This window comes from Jaculus jaculus, chromosome 15 (genome assembly GCF_020740685.1).
Source record: "Jaculus jaculus isolate mJacJac1 chromosome 15, mJacJac1.mat.Y.cur, whole genome shotgun sequence".
Classification (NCBI taxonomy): domain Eukaryota; kingdom Metazoa; phylum Chordata; class Mammalia; order Rodentia; family Dipodidae; genus Jaculus; species Jaculus jaculus.
In genome coordinates, this window is record NC_059116.1 from 33822099 (window position 1) to 33839169 (window position 17071).

Here is a 17071-nt window from a genome sequence, read left to right on the forward strand (position 1 = left end):
TGGAATCCAGAGTTTTTTTTTGCATGCTAAGAACTTTTTCCAGCACTGAGATGCCCCTGCCCAGGGCTCACCTCAGCTGCCACAAGCTTGCAACAGTCAAGCCTCTCACTCACCGCTTTCCTTACACTGAGCTCCCGAGCAGGAACTGAGAAAGGGTCTTACTGTAGCCCATGCTGGCCTGGAATTTCCCATCCTGCCTCAGCCTCCTGAGTGATGGTATGACAGGCAGAGGACACCACTACTTTGGGACAGGAATTTCTAGGTCTCTATGCTCAGCACAGGGCCAGCACATAGGAAGGAAAAGCACACGGGTTTGTTGAGACAGGTCGGGGCAGATGGAACCCCCCGAGGGGGGAGGAGGAAGGCCCCTACTGTTTGCTGGAGGAAAGGACATAGTATGCTCCCCAATGGCCAGTTTGTACCGATGGTGGCCAGGCCAAGGTAAGAAACATTTCCAAAGTGATCTCAAGTTGGGACCCAAGTCTCCCTTCTTCAAGAACTTAGATGTGGGGTCCCGGGGACCAAGAAGAGAGTTGGGGTATGGGCAATGATGCACCTGGAGAGAGGGGCAGGGCTTCCCGCCGCACACTTTCCCCCAATGCCAGAGTGCCCAGGTCATTAGAATTGACCGTCCAGGTGTCTATCACAGCTCTGGCCACCTACTGTGCGGATTCTGGGGTTCAGGGCGTTGAGCCCCAGGACACAAGGAACGTGGCGCCACGGAGTCAGACTAGCCTCCGCAGCCCGGAATCAGGTGTGTGATAGCGGCCTCCCGTAGCCCTCCCCAGTGTGAGCCCCAGATTTCTTAGGAGCCTTATGGTGGGGGTGGGAGTGGAGGACCTTCCCAGCGGTGCGGACCCGCGCGGGGGCGGGGCGGTGACGTCACGGCCGAAAGCGAGGCTGCGCAGGATACGGCTGACGTCAGCGACCCCTCCCCCCAGCCGCCCGCGCACGCGCTCCTGCGTCAGCGGCGAGCGGGGGTGGCGGCCAGCAGCAGGGGGCGGAGGAGAGCAGAAAAATGTATCTCCGGGCCGGGGGCGCCCTCTGCCGGCCGTGTCACTCCCACACCCTTGCGTGCGCCTCCCTGAGTTTGCCCGTTTTCCCTGGCCCATTTGGGCTCGGATAGCTGCACTTGCAGTACGACCGCAACCTTCACGACCTCCCCAGCGCCTAATGACTCGTGTGTGTGTGTGTGTGTGTGTGTGTGTGTGTGTGTGTGTGTGTATGTGTGTTTTGTAGGCTCTCACTCTCATGGCGATCCTCTTCCCACAGTCTCCGAGATTAAAGCCATGAGCTATTACTCCCACTCCCATCATCAATATTTGTATTTTTTTTTTTTTTGGTGTGGGACACAGGCTCTTGCCATTTAACCTCAGCTGGCTTCATCCTCATGAGTGCTGGGATGACAGGCATGCGCCACCACGCCCGCAGGCGGCAAGAATTTATTTTAGCACTAAAGCACTACAGATTTTGCTTATTGATGACGTCAGGAGCCTGTAAATCCGCCCTCTCTTCCGAACAGGATTCCAGCTTCCCAGTAGTCTCTAAATTGTCTGGCACCCAGTGAGCACCTCCCCAAGCAATCTGGGAGCCCAGGTGGCTCATCCTGCGGGCAGCCGCCTGCTGCAGAGGAGGCTGACCGCATCTCAGCAAAACCTGGGTTTGCGTGAAGCCACGGGTCCCAGTAAGACTACCACTCCCAAGATGCACCACGGGACCGAGCGGCGCGACGTCTTAGCTCCACGTAGCTCGCAGGGCGTCGTACTGTGCGCTTGCGCGCTGGCCAGCACTGCTCCTCCCAGCAGTCCTTGCGCGTCGTCCTCCTCGCCCTCCTTCAAGGCCGCCGCGCCGCCGGAGTCCGCGGTCTCTGTGGCCATCGCCCGCAACTGCTATGCTGCCCGTCGCTCTGCTCCGCCGCCCGGGCCTCCGCCGCCTCGTGCTCCAGGCACGCTGCTACGCCGAGGCTGCCGCTCCGGCCCCCGCCGCCGGCCCAGGGCAGATGTCCTTCACCTTTGCCTCCCCGACGCAGGTGCGAAGCCGCCGCCCCTGAGTTTCCTGCACCCCATCCCCGTGAGGTCGCGTGGCCCTGACCCGAGCCCCTGGCCTCTGGGGAGGGTCTTCTTGACCCTAAGCTTCTCCCTCCAAGTAGTCACACTGGCCAAGGCTCTGTCCCTTCTCTTGCCTTCCCGACCCCAAGGCCACCTTGAGGGTCTTCATGGCCTGAGGCCCCGCCCCTTGAACAGTCGTGTGACCACCAGTCCTAATCCTCTGTATTGGCCCCATCCTTAACCTGTAAGCATCTACTTGGCTGTTAGCCAAGAGTTCAGCCTTTTACCTCTGTTCCCGGCCCGCTGATACGTTCCATCATCGAGCCTAACCCTCCCAAGTAGCTGGTCATGTAGGAACCAACTCCAAAGGCCAACTTGCCCCAACTCTCCATTGTTGCCTGTACCTGCCCCTTCTAGCTGGACTCAACCCTCGGGGCGGGGTGCAGGGGTAGGGAAATCCTCCCAACCTCTTGAACTGAGCTTTTTTAGCATCTCTGGTTCATGAAGGAAGAGCTGGGTGGTGAACAAATTGAAGCCAAATCCAGGACGGGGCAGTCTCTGTATCTTGCATTGTGGTTCATTCTGGCCTGATCCCAGGCAGCAGGCAAGACAAGTCTCAGCTGTCCAGGGCCTGGAGCTTGGATAGCAGTGAGGTGACTCCTGAACGCTGCCTTATCTCCACAGGTGTTCTTCAATGGTGCTAACGTCCGGCAGGTTGACGTTCCCACGCTGACCGGCTCTTTTGGCATCCTAGCATCCCATGTGCCCACATTGCAAGTCTTGCGGCCGGGACTGGTTGTGGTCCACGCAGAAGATGGCACCTCCACCAAGTACTTCGGTTAGTGTGGCATGGACACAGATAGACTTGGGGCCGGATGTAAATAGCTGATGGTACACAGCTGGCTTGACAACTGGCACCTGCAGAGGCAGTTGCTGCTAGGAGGAGAAGCAGAGGTTTTGTGTTGGAGAGGGCTCATCCGAGATCCCTTGTGAGATCTCAGTCTCCATCCCCCAATCATCTTAGGTGGCCGTGAGGTCCCAGTACACCTTCCCATTTCAGATAGTATTTTTTGGTGGTTCCCAAGTGTATTACTTTCCTGGGCGCTGTGACCAAGTACCTGACAGGAAGCAGCATGAAGAAATTTATTCTGGCCCACAGCCCATCATGGTGGCAAAGACTTGGAGGCAGGAGCCTAGGTAGCTGGCCTCGTCTAGTCCACAAAAAGCTTAGCTTTCTGCTTAGCTTTTATGGGCTGAGTGAGCATGGGCATGCCAGGGCCTCTTGCCACTGCAAATGAACTCCACATACATGTGCCATTTTGTGCATCTGGCTTTAAGTGGGTATTGAGAAATCAAACCCTGGCTGACAGGCTTTAACTGCTGAACACCATCATCTTGTGTGTGTGGAAGGGTTGGTGTGGGCAGGTGTGCACACTCATACAAGTATGTGGAGGTCTTAGGTGTCATAACACTCTTCCACTTTATGACCTTGAGATGATCTTTCCCTGCACCTGGAGCTGGTAGTTTCTGTTTTGTTTTGTTTTTTTTTCTTTCATTTATTCATTTACAAACAGAAGACAGAAAGAGAGAATGGGCATGCCACAGTCTTCAGCACAGCAAATGAACTCCAAATGCATGCATCATTTTGTGCATCTGACTTTACCTGCAAACTAGGGAATCGATCCCTAGTCGTCAGGTTTTATAGACATGTGGCTGCTATGTTGTTGTTTCTCAGCTAGACTGACAGCGAGCCTCCTGCTTCTGACCCTCCACACTACTTTCAGGCATGTTTAGCAACACCTGACTTTTCACTAGATGCTGGGGATCCAGCTCTAGTTCCCATGCTTGCATAGCAAGAGTGCTTGCCCATGGAGCCATCTCCCTGTCTCGTCCATGCTTGCTTCTTCTATTCAGTTTAGGGCCCCACCCGTGGAGTGGGGACTTCCCTCACAGATGTGCTCTTGGGTGATTCCAGATCCAGTCAAGTTGACAGTCCAGATTAATCATGCTATGGGTAGACCTTGGGGTCTTGAGCATGCTAAATACTTTGCTAACCTAAGCCACATCCTGGCCTTCACTGGGTTCCAGGCAGGTGCTCTGCCACTGACTTCCCCCCAGCCCTCAGTGGATTCTAGACTGTCACTCTACTGCTAACCACACCCCCAGCCCTCACTGTAGATTCTAGACTATCACTCTACTGCTGATCACACCTCCACTGTCGGGTGTAGATTCCAGGTTGTCACTACCACTGACCACAGCCCTTTTATTTTTTAATATTCTTTTTCTTTTTCAACGTAAGGTCTCACTGTAGCTCAGGCTGACCCGGAATTCACTATGTAATCTCAGGGTGGCCTTGAATTCACAGCAATCCTCCTACCTCTGCCTCCCAAGTGCTGGGATTAAAGGCTTGTACCACCACATCCGGCAATATTTTACTTTCAAGGAGAGAGGGACAGAGAGAGAGAGAATGAATGGGCTCGCTAGGGCCTCTAGCCACTGCAGAAGCACTCCAGATGCATATACCACATTGTAAGTCTGGCTTATGTGGGTACTGGGGAATCAAACTCCAGTCATTAGGCTTTGTGGATGAGCGCCTTTACGGAGCTATCTCTCCAGCCCCTCTTTATTGTTTGATACTGTCTCACTAAGTTACCAGAGCTTTCTTTTTTTCTTTTTGTTGTTGTTTGGTCTTTTTGTTTTTTCTCTTTGAAATATTTGGTTTTTTATTTGCAAGCAGGGGCGGGGATGGGTCTGCCAGGGCCTCTAGACACTGCAAGTGAACTCAGAGGCATGTGCCATCCTGTGCGTCTGGCTTTACATGGTATAATAGAGTTGAACCCAGGCTTTTTAGGCAAGTACCTTAACTGCTGAACGATGTCTCCAGCCCTGTTTTTTTTTTTTTATTTATTTTTTTTTTTTTATTTTTTAGTTTGGGAGGTGGGGTTGGTTTTTCGAGTCTTGCTGTATCTCAGGTTAATCTAGAATTCACCATGTAGTCTCAGGTGGCCTCATATTCATGGCAATACTACTACCTCTGCCTACCAAGTGCTGGGATTAAAGATGTGTTCCACCATGCCCAGCTGGTTTAGTTTTTCTTTTGTGGTAGGGTCACCCTAGCCCAGACTACCTGGAACTCACTAATCTGCAGCTCAGGCTAGCCTCAGCCTCCTGAGTAAAGCCTTGCTTGTCCTCTTGAGGCACCCCTTTCCAGCCACCTCACATGTTGGGCCCAAGGGCCAGTCTTGAAGGGTGACCCTGGACTTGGAAGATGGGGGATGAAGGCTTGCTCAGGCCTCCACCCGCCCTCTCTTCTGCAGTGAGCAGTGGCTCAGTCACAGTGAATGCTGACTCCTCGGTGCAGTTGCTAGCAGAAGAGGCCGTGACGCTGGACATGCTGGACCTGGGGGTGAGTGGTGGGAGCTTATGGGAGCATGGGGCCCACGCTAGGCCTTGCCACCCCTCACCCTGCCTGTCCCTGCAGGTGGCCCGGGCCAACCTGGAGAAGGCGCAGGCCCAACTGGCGGGTGCTGCGGATGAGCCTGCCCGGGCTGAGGCTCAAATCCTCGTGGAGGCTAATGAGGCCCTGGTGAAGGCCCTGGAGTAGCCTAGTCGGCTGTTCCCCTGCGAAGCTGACCAGGGCTGCAGGGGCGTTGCAGGCGGCCTGAGCAACCCCGCTGGGCCACCAGAGGGCAGTGCAGGACCAGCTCGCTGGAGGCCCTGCCAGGTCACCTGGTAATGTTTCACCCATCCTCCATAAGTGATGGCACCCCCTGCCGAACCGAGCTGATGCTGATGCCTAAGACCCGGAGCCACCTGAACTGACAAGCTGTCCCATTAAAGACCAGGAAATGTGTGTGTGGCTGTTCTTTCACCCTTCCTCCCTCCCCTGAGTTCTCCATGGCACTGGGCCCAGCAGGTGGGAGTCTAGGCAGGTGTTAGGGTACAGCCTGCCCATCTGGGTAGGCACTGCTGGGTGAGAGGGGGTGGGGGGCCCTGGCCAGGATAGGGATGGCCTACAAGGTGGGTCCCCTGGGGCATGCATCGCAGGCTCAGCCCCCTGAGCTTCTGCCTCCTGGCTGAGCCCCTTTTCTGGGAGGCCCCTTGGTCCACCCAGTCAGCCCTGGGAAGAGGCAGGCACCACCTGCTCCCACGGAGGCCCCGCCCCGGGCACGCCCAGCCTGTGGGTGGCCCTGGCCTGGCTGGCTGCCCAGTCCCCAGTGTGGTTGGCAACTCCTTGGGCAACCAGGCCCCTGGCTGGCCTCGGTTGGGGTGGGGCAGTGCAGGGTAGGCTGCAGCCTGCCTCTGTCTCCTCCCCCACAGGCAGCTCCAGGAGGTTGAACACACAGAGTCAGGGCCTGTATGTGGCCTGTCCCACTTTGTCAGGATCTCGTGTGGGTGACTCCTTGTGGACACATGCCAGGCCTGGACATGAGTGTGTGCTCGGCCTCCAGGCACTTGCAGCCCAGAGGCAACCTTATATTGCAGGTCATATCAGGGTCAACCTTGGGGCCGCTGCTTCTCTATCTCCAGCCTGGAAGTTTGTAGGCCTGGGGTCATGGCACTGCCTTCCTGCCCCTACTCCACCCTGTCGTCCTTGGCTTGGAGCCCAGACTCTGACCACCGACCAGGACACAACAAGACCAAGGACACAGCTAGGTCTGGACAGGCTAGCTGGAGTCTGTCACAGGAGCCTGAGCTAGTGCACCCTACCTGGTGGAAGGTTCCCTCTTGTTTCCTCCTCTTCCCCCAGTAAGACTTGTCATGCCTAGGAGGATGTATGAGCTTTGGTGCCAGAGTTGGACCAGGTAGGGCTGGGATCTGGTAGGTTGCTGAATCTGTCCCCTTCCTGACAGGACCACATGGGGAAAAGCCAGGAAGCAGGAAGTCTCAGTGTCTGTCCAGTGCCCTGTCCCTCTCAGGGCCTTCCCATCCCACCATAGCCCCCACCCTTAGGGTCTCTGCTTTCTGGAGCTCTTGGGTCCTCCTCAGCCCCCCACCCTACCCTACCTTGCCCCTCTCCTCATTCTGTAACTGTTCTCATTTCAATAATCTATTCCTCAAGCTCCAGTCCCTTCAAATGTTTTCCCTTTTTATTTGCAAGGGGATGGAGAATACAAATATATAGGCGTGCCAGGGGCTCTGCCCCACTGCAAACGAACTCCAGATGCTTGTGCCACTTAGCGCACCTTGCCTTATGTGGGTACTAGGGGATTGAACCTGAGTCGTAAGGCTTTGCAAGCAAGCATGTTAACCGCTAAGCCATCTCTCCAGCCCAAGTGTTTTTCTTTATATCCCGCTAAGCACTGACCCTGAGCACCAGGAGTGTCTGCTTCAGGTCATTGGGAGCAGGCCTGGGAGGGGAGCTTAGGGTGGGGTGGAGGTGGTCAGGCCAGATAAAGACGGAGCAGATAGTTGGGACAGGAGGAGAACAGGTAGAGCAGAAGCCAGTATACCCTTTTCTCTTGGCAGAGGGGATAGAACAAAGTGTCATCCTTGGGAAGCCTCCTGGCCTTGTGTATAGTGTGCACACATGGCGTTTGTGAGAAAAATATCCCCCCCCCCTTACACACACCTAGGGTGCAAAGTGACCCCTACACAATTCTGTCACTATGACCTAGCCACCTTGTAGAAACTGGCTCAGAGAACAACTAGTTCCTTCATGAGGTCACACAGGGCCAGCACTGGTTTGATCTCCAGAAATGCCCAGTGAGGTCACTGGTGAGGGATGCCTAGGCTGCTGGTCAGGCAGCTGGCCCGGGCATCTCACTGCCTGGCAGGTGACTGGTCGATCTTCCTGGATGGCTGCTGCTGACTCAGGAGCCCCTTTCCCGTCCCCCCCCACACACACTACCGCAGCGCCCCCAGGCGGAAGCACCGGGCTGGAAAGGGGGCAGGGAAGCAAACCGGCCGTGTCCCTCAATCCCAGTCCCTGGGTTCACCCCAATCCAGGGAGACCCTCAGTCAATAACAAGGAGATTCCCCCTCCCTCCCCCGGTCATGGTACCAAGCCTTTAAAGGACTGGGTGTCCCCAGCCGACGCACCCTGGGGCCCTGGCCAGCAAGCAGGGGCGGGGGCCACTGCGTCACCACCCGCCCGGCCCCCCGACTCCACCCCAGGGAAGACGAAGCGGATAAAGGCTGGGGGCCGCCCGCTCGGCTCCAGACCTGCACGGCCACCGCGCCCTCTGCCCCACACGCGGGTCTCGGAAACGTGGAGACCCAGGACAGGTCGCTCCCGGTGAGTGGGGGGGTCTGGAAAGGGACCATTACTCTGGACTGTTCAGGGTACCCTACTTCTCTTTGTTCTTTAGATCTAACAGGTATGGGGGTGAGTGGAAACGGGGAACCCACCCTCCCCCACTCTGTTCGCGAGGTGGGAGGGGCCCTGCGCCGTCTCAACGCAGCCCCCGCCCCCCAGGGCACTCCCCCATTCCAACCAGTGACCTTGAGCTAGTGGATTCTCAGCTTGTTTCCCTGTAAGTGCGGTCTTAGTTACCGCAGTCAAAGGATTCTGCTCCCTCCTTATTCCTAGTGGGATCCCTTTATCCAAGCTTGCGGTCCCTTCGCCCCTTTCCTCAGCCAGGATGCACGGCGTACCCTTCCCCAGGGACTCAGGCAGGCAGTGCTTCCGGGTGTGGCCTACAGGGGGCGCGCCGGCGCTGCTGACTCACCGCTGCTCCGAGCTGCGGGCGCGGGCGCGGGCGCAGCCGGGGACGCCGTCACGTCACGGCTCGGGCGGGCGCATCACGGGAAACGGGTCCGACCCGGAGGGCGGGGGGGGGCGGTTTACGGACAAAAAGAAGGGTGTAGGCTGGGAAACGAGGTTGCTTCGGGGAGGGGCGCTCCCGATCGCGGCCACGTCACCGAGGTGCGAGGCCACGCCCCAGGCTTCCACGTCCACCCACGGGGGCGGGGTACTGGCTTGTCCCTACGAGCCCAACGCCGCCCGCCTGGTATCCCGGCCACGAGGCTCGGTCTCCTACTCCCACTGGAAGCTGCTTCCCGGATAGACCCGGCGGGTTGGCCCCAAGACTTCCTGCCCCTCCCAGATATGGGAACAATGACCCGCAAACCGCTCCCCACACCCTGGCCGCTCCCCTCCGAGGCCTGCGAGGGAAGGTGCGGGTCCCTAGGCCAGCATCCGCTCCCCTCGGGGCCCGGCCGCCCTTTGTTGCGGCCTCGGGGCCTTTATGAATGGCTCCGGGCGCGGACGGAGGCGTGTCCAGTCCGGCGCCTGCTCCACCCCCACCATGTTTTCATTGGACACTATTAGGGGTGGGGTGGAGCCTGGGCGGGGCGTTGCTGCCACGTGGGGCAGCGCCGCTGCCGCGCCTATTGGTTCGGGCGCGCGGCCGACTGGGCGGGCGGCGGGCGCTGATTGGTCGGTGCGAGGCCAGCGGAGTAAGTAGTGAATGGGAGGGGGCGGTGGTCCCGCCCCTTTGGAACGTTGATACATTATAACTTTTTTTTTCTTGTTACTTTCACCCCCAGATCCTGCGAGCGGCGGCGGCTGCTGCTGCTGCTGTTGCTACGGGAAAAGGGGACGCGCCGGGGGTAGCTCCGACCAGAGTGCGACTGGGAGAGATAGGGCGCCCCCTTCCTGCCTCGGGGACCCTCGCCGCGCCGCGCCCAGGCTGCCAGCCTCCGCCCTTGAAGGAACCGTGAACCACAGACATCGCCAATCCGGGGCGCAACCCTTAAGAAACCTGTCGCGATCCCCTCACGGAGGTTCACTTGGATTTTTTATTTTTTATTTTTCTATTTCCGACTCGCTTTCCACTGCTGGGACGTTCCCAAAGAGGCACGCGCACTGCCCTCCAACTCTACCCCAAAGCGCCGGCCCGGGCCTCAGCAGAGGACCCCCATTCTTTCGGGAGGGGAACCCCGGCTCCCCGGAAGCGAGCATTAGAGTGGACTGGTGACGACCCCGCGGAATCCCTCCAGCTCCCCTACAAGTGCCGGGGATGGAGCCGCAGCCCGGCGGGGCCCGGGGCTGCCGGCGCGGGGCCCCGGGCGGCGCCTGCGAATTGGGTTCGGCGTCCGAGTCAGCGGCTTCCATGAGCCTGGCCATCCACAGCACCACGGGGACCCGCTACGACCTCTCCGTACCACCGGACGAGACCGTGGAAGGGCTGCGTAAGCGGTTATCCCAGCGCCTCAAAGTGCCCAAGGAGCGCCTAGCTCTGCTCCATAAAGACACGTAGGTACCGTGCGTGGGCGCCCCAGACCCCGCGCGCCCATCCACGCGTCCCCGACCCCCGGGCGGGAACAAAGAGCGCGCCGCGCGCGGGGAAGCAGAGGAGGGGAGGCCAGACGGGGTTGCGGGGGCGCGCCGCGCGCTCTCGTGCGCCCTCTGGCTCGGCCTTCCCCTCCCCCTGCCCTGGGTCGCTGCACAAAGGCTGGGGCGCCCGGCTGGCACTTAAGCGTCCCCCACTCAGTGAAGGTGGGAGGGGTGTAAAGCTAGCTTAGCCCGAGGATGGCTCTTCGAGGTGAAGAAAGAGTCTCCAATTGTTAGTCTGGGGACCTCAGCCTCCCTACGTCTTTCCCGGCTTCTGGATCTGATCGGAAGCCTAGGCGACTATGTGGCCGTCTCCACTCCACTCGAGTCCGTCTCTCTACCCCCCTTTGTTCTCGCCTCAGAGCGCTCCCCACAGCCTCCCCCTCCCCCTCTGGTATTTAAATCGCCTCCCGGCCGGAGAGTCTCCCCTCCCCTCCTTTTCTCCCTCTGGCCTCCGGGGACAAGCAGTGTCCATCCCCAGTGGAGGGGCCCTGGTGGGGGAGGGGCGCAGGGGGAGGGTCTCTCCTTTGTCTGAGCGGCGGCGGCGGTCTAAGCCTGGGAGGGGAAGGGAGGGAGGGGAATCCCTCGGGGGTCGGCCTTTCTAAAAGCCCGAAGGCCCGCGTCACCCACAAAAGACGAGCCGGGGCAGCAGTTGGGGAGTTGTAGGCAGGAGCTGGCCTGGAGATGGGGAGCGGGGGAGGATAGCAAAAAAGCCCTTGGGTGGGATCAGCTTTAACCTGCGGAAGAGGGGGGGCAGAGTGCCTGTATCAGAAGTTGAGGGTTAGGGAGGAGGTCCGAATCCCCCAAGGATGGGGTTCCCCAGGATCTGAGACCACTCCCCACATGTGTTCAGGGGTTCCAGATCTAGAAGCGGTGGGGGCGGGAAGCCTTCCTCTGTCCTACCCCCCCCCCCTTTGCGCACGCAAAAGGCCCTCCCCCGCGGCCTCCGCTTCCGCGTCTGTGTGTTGTAGCTGCCGTCTCACCCTCTTCCTTCCTACCCCCAGCCGGCTCAGTTCGGGGAAGCTGCAGGAATCCGGCGTGGGGGATGGTAGCAAGTTGACGCTGGTGCCCACCGTGGAAGCAGGCCTTATGGTAAATGACTTTGGACGTATGTTCTGGAAGGTCCCCTTCACCTCACTTCCTCAGTGCAACTGTCCTGATCCCTGCAAAGCCCCCGACACCTAGCCCCCTGCGCCATCCACACCGTGCCAAAGCCACACTCAGGCCCTCTTCCCTCCCTCCCTGTCTTTGCAGTCCCAGGCCTCGAGGCCCGAGCAGTCTGTCATGCAAGCCTTGGAGAGTTTGACAGAGACCCAGGTAAGATCCATCACCCACTTGCAGGCATTGTTCACCCTAGGCAGTCCCCTCGGGACAGGGCGACTCCCTGGCCAGTCTAGAGAGCCTGGCTGGGGTTGGTTTGTGTGCTCCCGGGTGGCCTGTGAGGGAGGGAACACAAACCCCGCCTCAGTACCAGCTTGGCCTGGTCACCCTGCTTCCTCGTCCTCCCCGCTTCCCCCAGCACCTGACCTTGAGGGCTTTCTCTCCCACGATGGCTGCCATGGGGGAAAGGGACTGACTGCGATCACACACACCCCAAACCTGTGTCCTAATTTGTCCACTACACCCTCATCTTAAAACGTCCCCTAGACAATTTGGGGAGATTGGTGCCTCTGGAAGGTGGGGGGGATAGTGGCAAGCCTTTTACTTTGGTGATTCCCCCCACCGTGGCAAAGAGGTGGGGAATTCACCTTATCGCCCCCTCCTCCTCTTGCCTGGCCTTTGTTCTCTGCCCTGCCAGGGGGAGGGGCCAGCCAGGGGCACCCGGACCTGGGCCTGAGAGGCCAAGAAAGGATGTTAGGAAAGTATTTAGTAAGCAGCCTGGAGGGAGGCTGGAGGCTGGCTCTAGGCAGGACTCAGGTTTTGTTGAGGGTTTCTTTTTTTCTTTTCTTTTCCCCCTCCTTTCCTCATTTTGTTGGCCCAGCAGGGCCTTCCTCTTTCGTAGGCCCTTGGCTCCTCCCAGGAGAGTGACACAGATCTTAGCAATCTGCCCTCTGCCAAGGGGGGGGGGGGAGATAAAGGGCTGCAATCTGCCTTGCAGAGGGTTGGGGGGGCAGATTCTCTAGGCCTCCCCCGCTTTGGGCCACAAGGAACCTGCCTGGCTGCCTCCACTGCCTCAAGGCTCTCACCCCCTTCCAGACTTGTAGCGTCCTGCCTCCTGGGGTGGCTAGAACCCAGAGCTGGGTGGTCCTTCCGTCCTTGCTATGCAGAGATTGTGGTTGGGGGACAGGGGTTGAGGGCTGCAGGTGACTTCCTGGGAGGTGGCTATGATCAGTTGCGTTGCGCCTGCCTGTGGGAGCTGTGGTTGGCAAAGGGGGCTGGGCATGTTTGGTGTTTGGTTCACATCAGGAGGGGATGGGGGTTGCTGGGTGGAGCTGCTGGAGCTCCCCAGGGCTGCCTCCCTGCCTACTACCCAGTCATGCAGGTCCATTTGCCCTCCCCAAGGGGAAAGTTGTAGGGTGAGAGGAGGAAGGCAACCCAGCTGCTCTTAGGGTAGGGATGTGGGGCTGAAGACTGGGGATCTGGGTAGGGGCTTTGTCCTGCCCACCTCATTTATCCCATCCTCATGGGGCCCCAAGCAGAGAAGGTTACGCCAGCCAACCAGCCCCAGTCAGGGAGGGAGCTCTGGGAGGCGGTCTGTAGTGAGTCATCTTCTCTGTCACTTCTCAGAAACCAACCCCCCCCCATCCCGGCCCCTGGGGAGAGTGAGGCTCTGGCCAGGGATGGGGGGGCTCCTGGTGCTGACAGGTCAAGTACACCCACAAATGAGCCCACGATAAGGGCATGTTGGAGGGTTCCACATTTATGGGTATGTGTACGCCCTGGGGGACTGGCCCCCAGGGACATGGTCTAGGCTCCCTTCTGACTGCACTGTAGCGTCCAGTCCAGTGGCCTCTGCCCCGCCCAGGACAGATAAATATTTATCTTGAGAAAGCAAAGGTTAAGTTAAGCTTGAAGAATTTGTCCAAGAATTCTTGCTGGGTGACTTGGCTGAGGGGCCCAAGAAAGGGTTCCCTTCCTGTGTGCTCACAGGAGAGAGTGAGGAACAACTCCAAGTGTTGGGGTGATTAAAGGGCAGTCAGTGATTGCCAGCTGGGCCCTGCTTCCATCTGGCCTCAGTTTCCCAACCCCTTGAAAAAACCAAGTTTGCTTGAGGAAGGCCAGGCCTCCCATCTGACCCGCCTCTGTCCCCCCCCACAGCCCCCAGTGACGCCCGGGCCGGGCCGGGCTGGCGGAGGAGGCTTCCGGAAATACAGATTGATTTTATTTAAGCGTCCGTGGCAACGACAGGGACCCCAGAGCCCAGAGAGGGGCGGCGAGAGGCCCCAGGTCACACACTGCGGAGGGGAGCCGGGCTGGGCTGGGCTGGGGGCATCACAGACAAGGGGCTCCCTGGAGCTGAAGGGCTTGGCTGATTCCTTCTCTGCAGGTCAGTGACTTCCTGTCTGGACGCTCTCCGCTCACCCTGGCCCTCCGTGTTGGTGACCACATGATGTTCGTCCAGCTACAGCTGGCCGCCCAGCATGCTCCACTCCAACATCGGCATGTGCTGGCCGCCGCAGCTGCTGCTGCCCGCGGAGATTCCAGCATAGCTACCCCTGTGTCGTCTAGTTGCCGGCCCATGTCCACTGCTGCCCGTGTTCCCCCAGTGCCCACCAGCCCTTCACCCTCATCCCCATCACCTGTCACAGCTGGCTCCTTTCGATCCCACGCAGCCTCTACCACCTGCCCTGAGGTAAAGATGAGACTGCACCCCGCAGGGGTGTACTTCAAGGGAGCTCTGAGTCCCTGGGTGTTCCCCCAAGCACTGACTAACCAGTCTCTGGCCCAAATGGGGTAGCTCTTTTTGTTTTGTTTTTTTGTTTACTTGCTTGTTTTAAGGCAGGGTCTCACTCTAGCCCAGGCTGACCTCACTCACAGCAATCCTCCTGTCTCAGCCTCCCGAGTGCTGGGATTAAAAGTGTGTGCCACCATACCCGGCTTCTCAGTGAGTTAGCTCTGACTCTCCACAGATCGGCCTAAGCTGGTGGGGTTGCCCACCCACCCCAGCATGCTCACATGCCCATTGCCCCATCAGCAGGTGGGTTCTTCCCCACCGACCAGCAGTGGCAGCAGCCCAGGAGCCAGCACATCCACCCCAGGAAGCAGCCCAACACCCCGATCCCGCAAACCCGGCGCTGTAATTGAGAGCTTTGTGAATCACGCCCCCGGGGTCTTCTCAGGAACCTTTTCTGGTAGGTGACACAGCACTCTCACAGATTGCCACAGGTTGAATGTCCACCTGGGGACACTAACACAGTTCTGCAAAGGACACATTGGAATGTCTGTTGGAGAATTCACTTGTCTCTCAGGAGTCTTAGTCACATGTGTGGCTGAGGACACCTGGATACATGCATGGGGCAAGCTGCCAGCCCCAGTGCCCACCTGCACAAATGTGGTGTGTGCATTATTTTGGGGGTGTTGAGGGGTAACAAAACCTGAGCCATGCTCCAGCTTCTCACTGGATTCTAGGCAGGGCTTGACTGCTAAGCCACACCTTTTGTCATCTTGTTTTTTTTTTCTTTGAGAGTCTCAGTGAGTTGCCCAGGCTGGCCTTGAACTTTCCATGTTCCTGGGTTAGCCTGTGGTGTGGCTGGAATCACAGGCCTGTTCTTCCTCATATCCTATGTGATCTACCAGCATCAGTGCCTCCCACATTCAGATACCCTTGCTCTCTGAACCCACATATGTAGCTGCACCTCCATGTTTGTTTGCTGACCCATATGTGCCTTGTGGGCTCCAAGAACTCATAGTCCCTCTACCCACAGGCACACTGCACCCCAACTGCCAGGACAGCAGCGGGCGGCCGAGGCGTGACATTGGCACAATCCTGCAAATCCTCAACGACCTCCTCAGTGCCACAAGGCATTACCAGGGCATGCCCCCCTCGCTGACCCAGCTCCGCTGCCACGCTCAGTGCTCACCTGCCTCACCAGCCCCTGACCTCGCCCCCAGAACTACCTCCTGTGAGAAGCTGGCAGCCCCTGCCTCTGTCCTGCAGGGTCAGAGCCAGATACGCATGTGCAAGCCCCCTGGTAAGCGGCAGTTCTCAAAACCCATCCTTCCTGGCTCTGCAGGCCCCTCTGCGCATGTGCAAGCCCCTGGGCGAGCGGGCTGTCCACCCTCCTTCCTAGATCTTAAGGCTCCTCTGTGTGCAGGGCAGGGTGAGGGAGCGAGCAGCTGACCTGCTGGGAGGCCAGGGGACCAAGCAGCTGCTGCTCCCCCGCACCTGCCCCAGCCAGGAGAAAAGGAGGCATGTGTGTGTCCATGCACAAAGTGTCCTTGTGAGCTCTCAAGGGGGCTCTGGACTGACTTCCTCCTTGCCTCCCCCCCAGGCTTCATCTCCAGATGGCATGTGGTGCCTTTATGAATGACCAAGTCAGTCCTGGCTGACCTGGCAGGCCCCCAGCTTTGGGAAGGCGAGGAAGTTCCCTCATTCTTCATCTGTGGGATGGGGTGACCCCTCCTCTACTCACCCCAAAGCCATGTTCATAAAAGTGGGACATGAAGGGACAAGCTTTATCTCCTTGGGATCCAGGGACAGCTAGAGGACATGTACTGGATTTCTTTTGCTTGTTATTTTTATGAGACAGAGAATTGGCACACTAGGGCCTCCAGCCACTGTAACCAAACTTCAGACACGTGTGCCAACTTGTATGCGTGTTTGACATTGCATGCTTGTGTCACCATGTGTGTCTGGCTTATGTGGGATCTAGAGAGCTGAACGTGGGTCCATAGGCTTCCCCGACAAGTGATTTAGCTGTTAAGCCATCTCTCCAGCCCTGGATTTCTTTTTCTTCGTTTTGCTGCTACAGATGTAATCCAGGGCCTGGTGCTTGCTTATTTAGCCGACAATGCTCTACTGCCACCCCCAGCCCTCACCTTAACTCCAGAGTAACTGAAATCACAGGTTCCTTTGTGTTTTGGGTTTTTTTGTTTTGTTTTGTTTTGGTTTGGTTTTGCTTTTTCGAGGTAGCCCAGCCTGGCCTGGAATTCACTCTGTAGTCTCAGACTGGCCTTGAACTCAAAATGATCCTCCTACCCCTGCCTCCCCAGTGCTGGGATTAGAGAAGTGCGCCACCACGCCCTGCAGGTTCCATTCTTTTCTTGAGCCAGAGTCCCTTTTAGAACTGCACATTTCAGATCCAGCCAGCGCTGCCTACCTTCTATAGCTCCTAGCCTGCACCAGCTGGCCCCCCACTGGTCTGCCTGACCTCTGGCGTCACAGGTCTTGCTTGATCTCATTTGCAGGAGACCGACTGCGGCAGACAGAGAACCGAGCCACGCGCTGTAAGGTGGAACGCCTCCAGCTCCTGCTGCAGCAGAAGCGTCTGCGCAGGAAGGCCCGAAGGGATGCACGGGGTCCTTACCACTGGCCACCCAGCCGCAAAGCTGGCCGCAGCGACAGCAGCAGCAGTGGGGGTGGCACTAGCCCCAGTGAGGCCGCAGGCCTGGGCCTGGACTTCGAGGACTCCGTTTGGAAGCCTGAAGTCAACCCTGACCTCCAGTCTGAGTTCGTGGTGGCTTAGGACCAGCTTCCCTTCCTGTCCTCCTCACATCCCTAGCCCATGATGCCGAGCCCCCCAGCTCTGCAGGGCTGGAGGTCACCTTCCCACCCAACAAGCCTTTTTGGTTCTTTTCTAACTCA

The 17071-nt window shown here is 58.3% G+C and overlaps 2 protein-coding genes across 5 annotated transcripts; both read left to right on the top strand.

Annotated features, from left to right (window-relative positions):
- Positions 1-1845: 1845 nt before the first annotated feature.
- Atp5f1d (ATP synthase F1 subunit delta) lies at positions 1846-5901 on the top strand. The gene is made up of 4 exons (XM_004654878.2): positions 1846-2029; positions 2733-2886; positions 5366-5454; positions 5530-5901. Exons 1-4 carry the CDS (start codon positions 1892-1894, stop codon positions 5650-5652), a joined length of 504 nt encoding a protein of 167 aa, XP_004654935.1. The 5' UTR covers positions 1846-1891; the 3' UTR covers positions 5653-5901.
- Positions 5902-8174: 2273 nt separating this feature from the next.
- On the top strand, positions 8175-17071 carry Midn (midnolin). 4 transcript variants are annotated; one of them, XM_004654879.2, is made up of 9 exons: positions 8175-8286; positions 9540-10248; positions 11331-11418; positions 11581-11643; positions 13585-13713; positions 13814-14119; positions 14462-14618; positions 15192-15458; positions 16675-17071. In XM_004654879.2, the coding sequence occupies exons 2-9, from the start codon at positions 10013-10015 to the stop codon at positions 16950-16952; spliced, it is 1524 nt and encodes a 507-aa protein (XP_004654936.1). In that variant the 5' UTR covers positions 8175-8286; positions 9540-10012; the 3' UTR covers positions 16953-17071. The 4 variants fall into 4 exon arrangements, with proteins under 4 accessions (XP_004654936.1, XP_012803462.1, XP_012803464.1 ...); XM_012948008.2 differs by having other exon boundaries at positions 14465-14618; XM_012948010.2 differs by lacking the exon at positions 13585-13713 and having other exon boundaries at positions 14465-14618.

Bases quoted from the DNA above. Each gene is read 5' to 3' on its own strand.
- Atp5f1d (XM_004654878.2), top strand. From the start codon at position 1,892: ATGCTGCCCGTCGCTCTGCTCCGCCGCCCGGGCCTCCGCCGCCTCGTG. The intron at 2,887-5,365 runs GTTAGTGTGGCA...TCTCTTCTGCAG, and splicing joins CACCTCCACCAAGTACTTCG to TGAGCAGTGGCTCAGTCACA. The intron at 5,455-5,529 runs GTGAGTGGTGGG...CTGTCCCTGCAG, and splicing joins TGGACATGCTGGACCTGGGG to GTGGCCCGGGCCAACCTGGA.
- Midn (XM_004654879.2), top strand. From the start codon at position 10,013: ATGGAGCCGCAGCCCGGCGGGGCCCGGGGCTGCCGGCGCGGGGCCCCG. The intron at 11,419-11,580 runs GTAAATGACTTT...CTGTCTTTGCAG, and splicing joins CCGTGGAAGCAGGCCTTATG to TCCCAGGCCTCGAGGCCCGA. The intron at 11,644-13,584 runs GTAAGATCCATC...CCCCCCCCACAG, and splicing joins AGAGTTTGACAGAGACCCAG to CCCCCAGTGACGCCCGGGCC.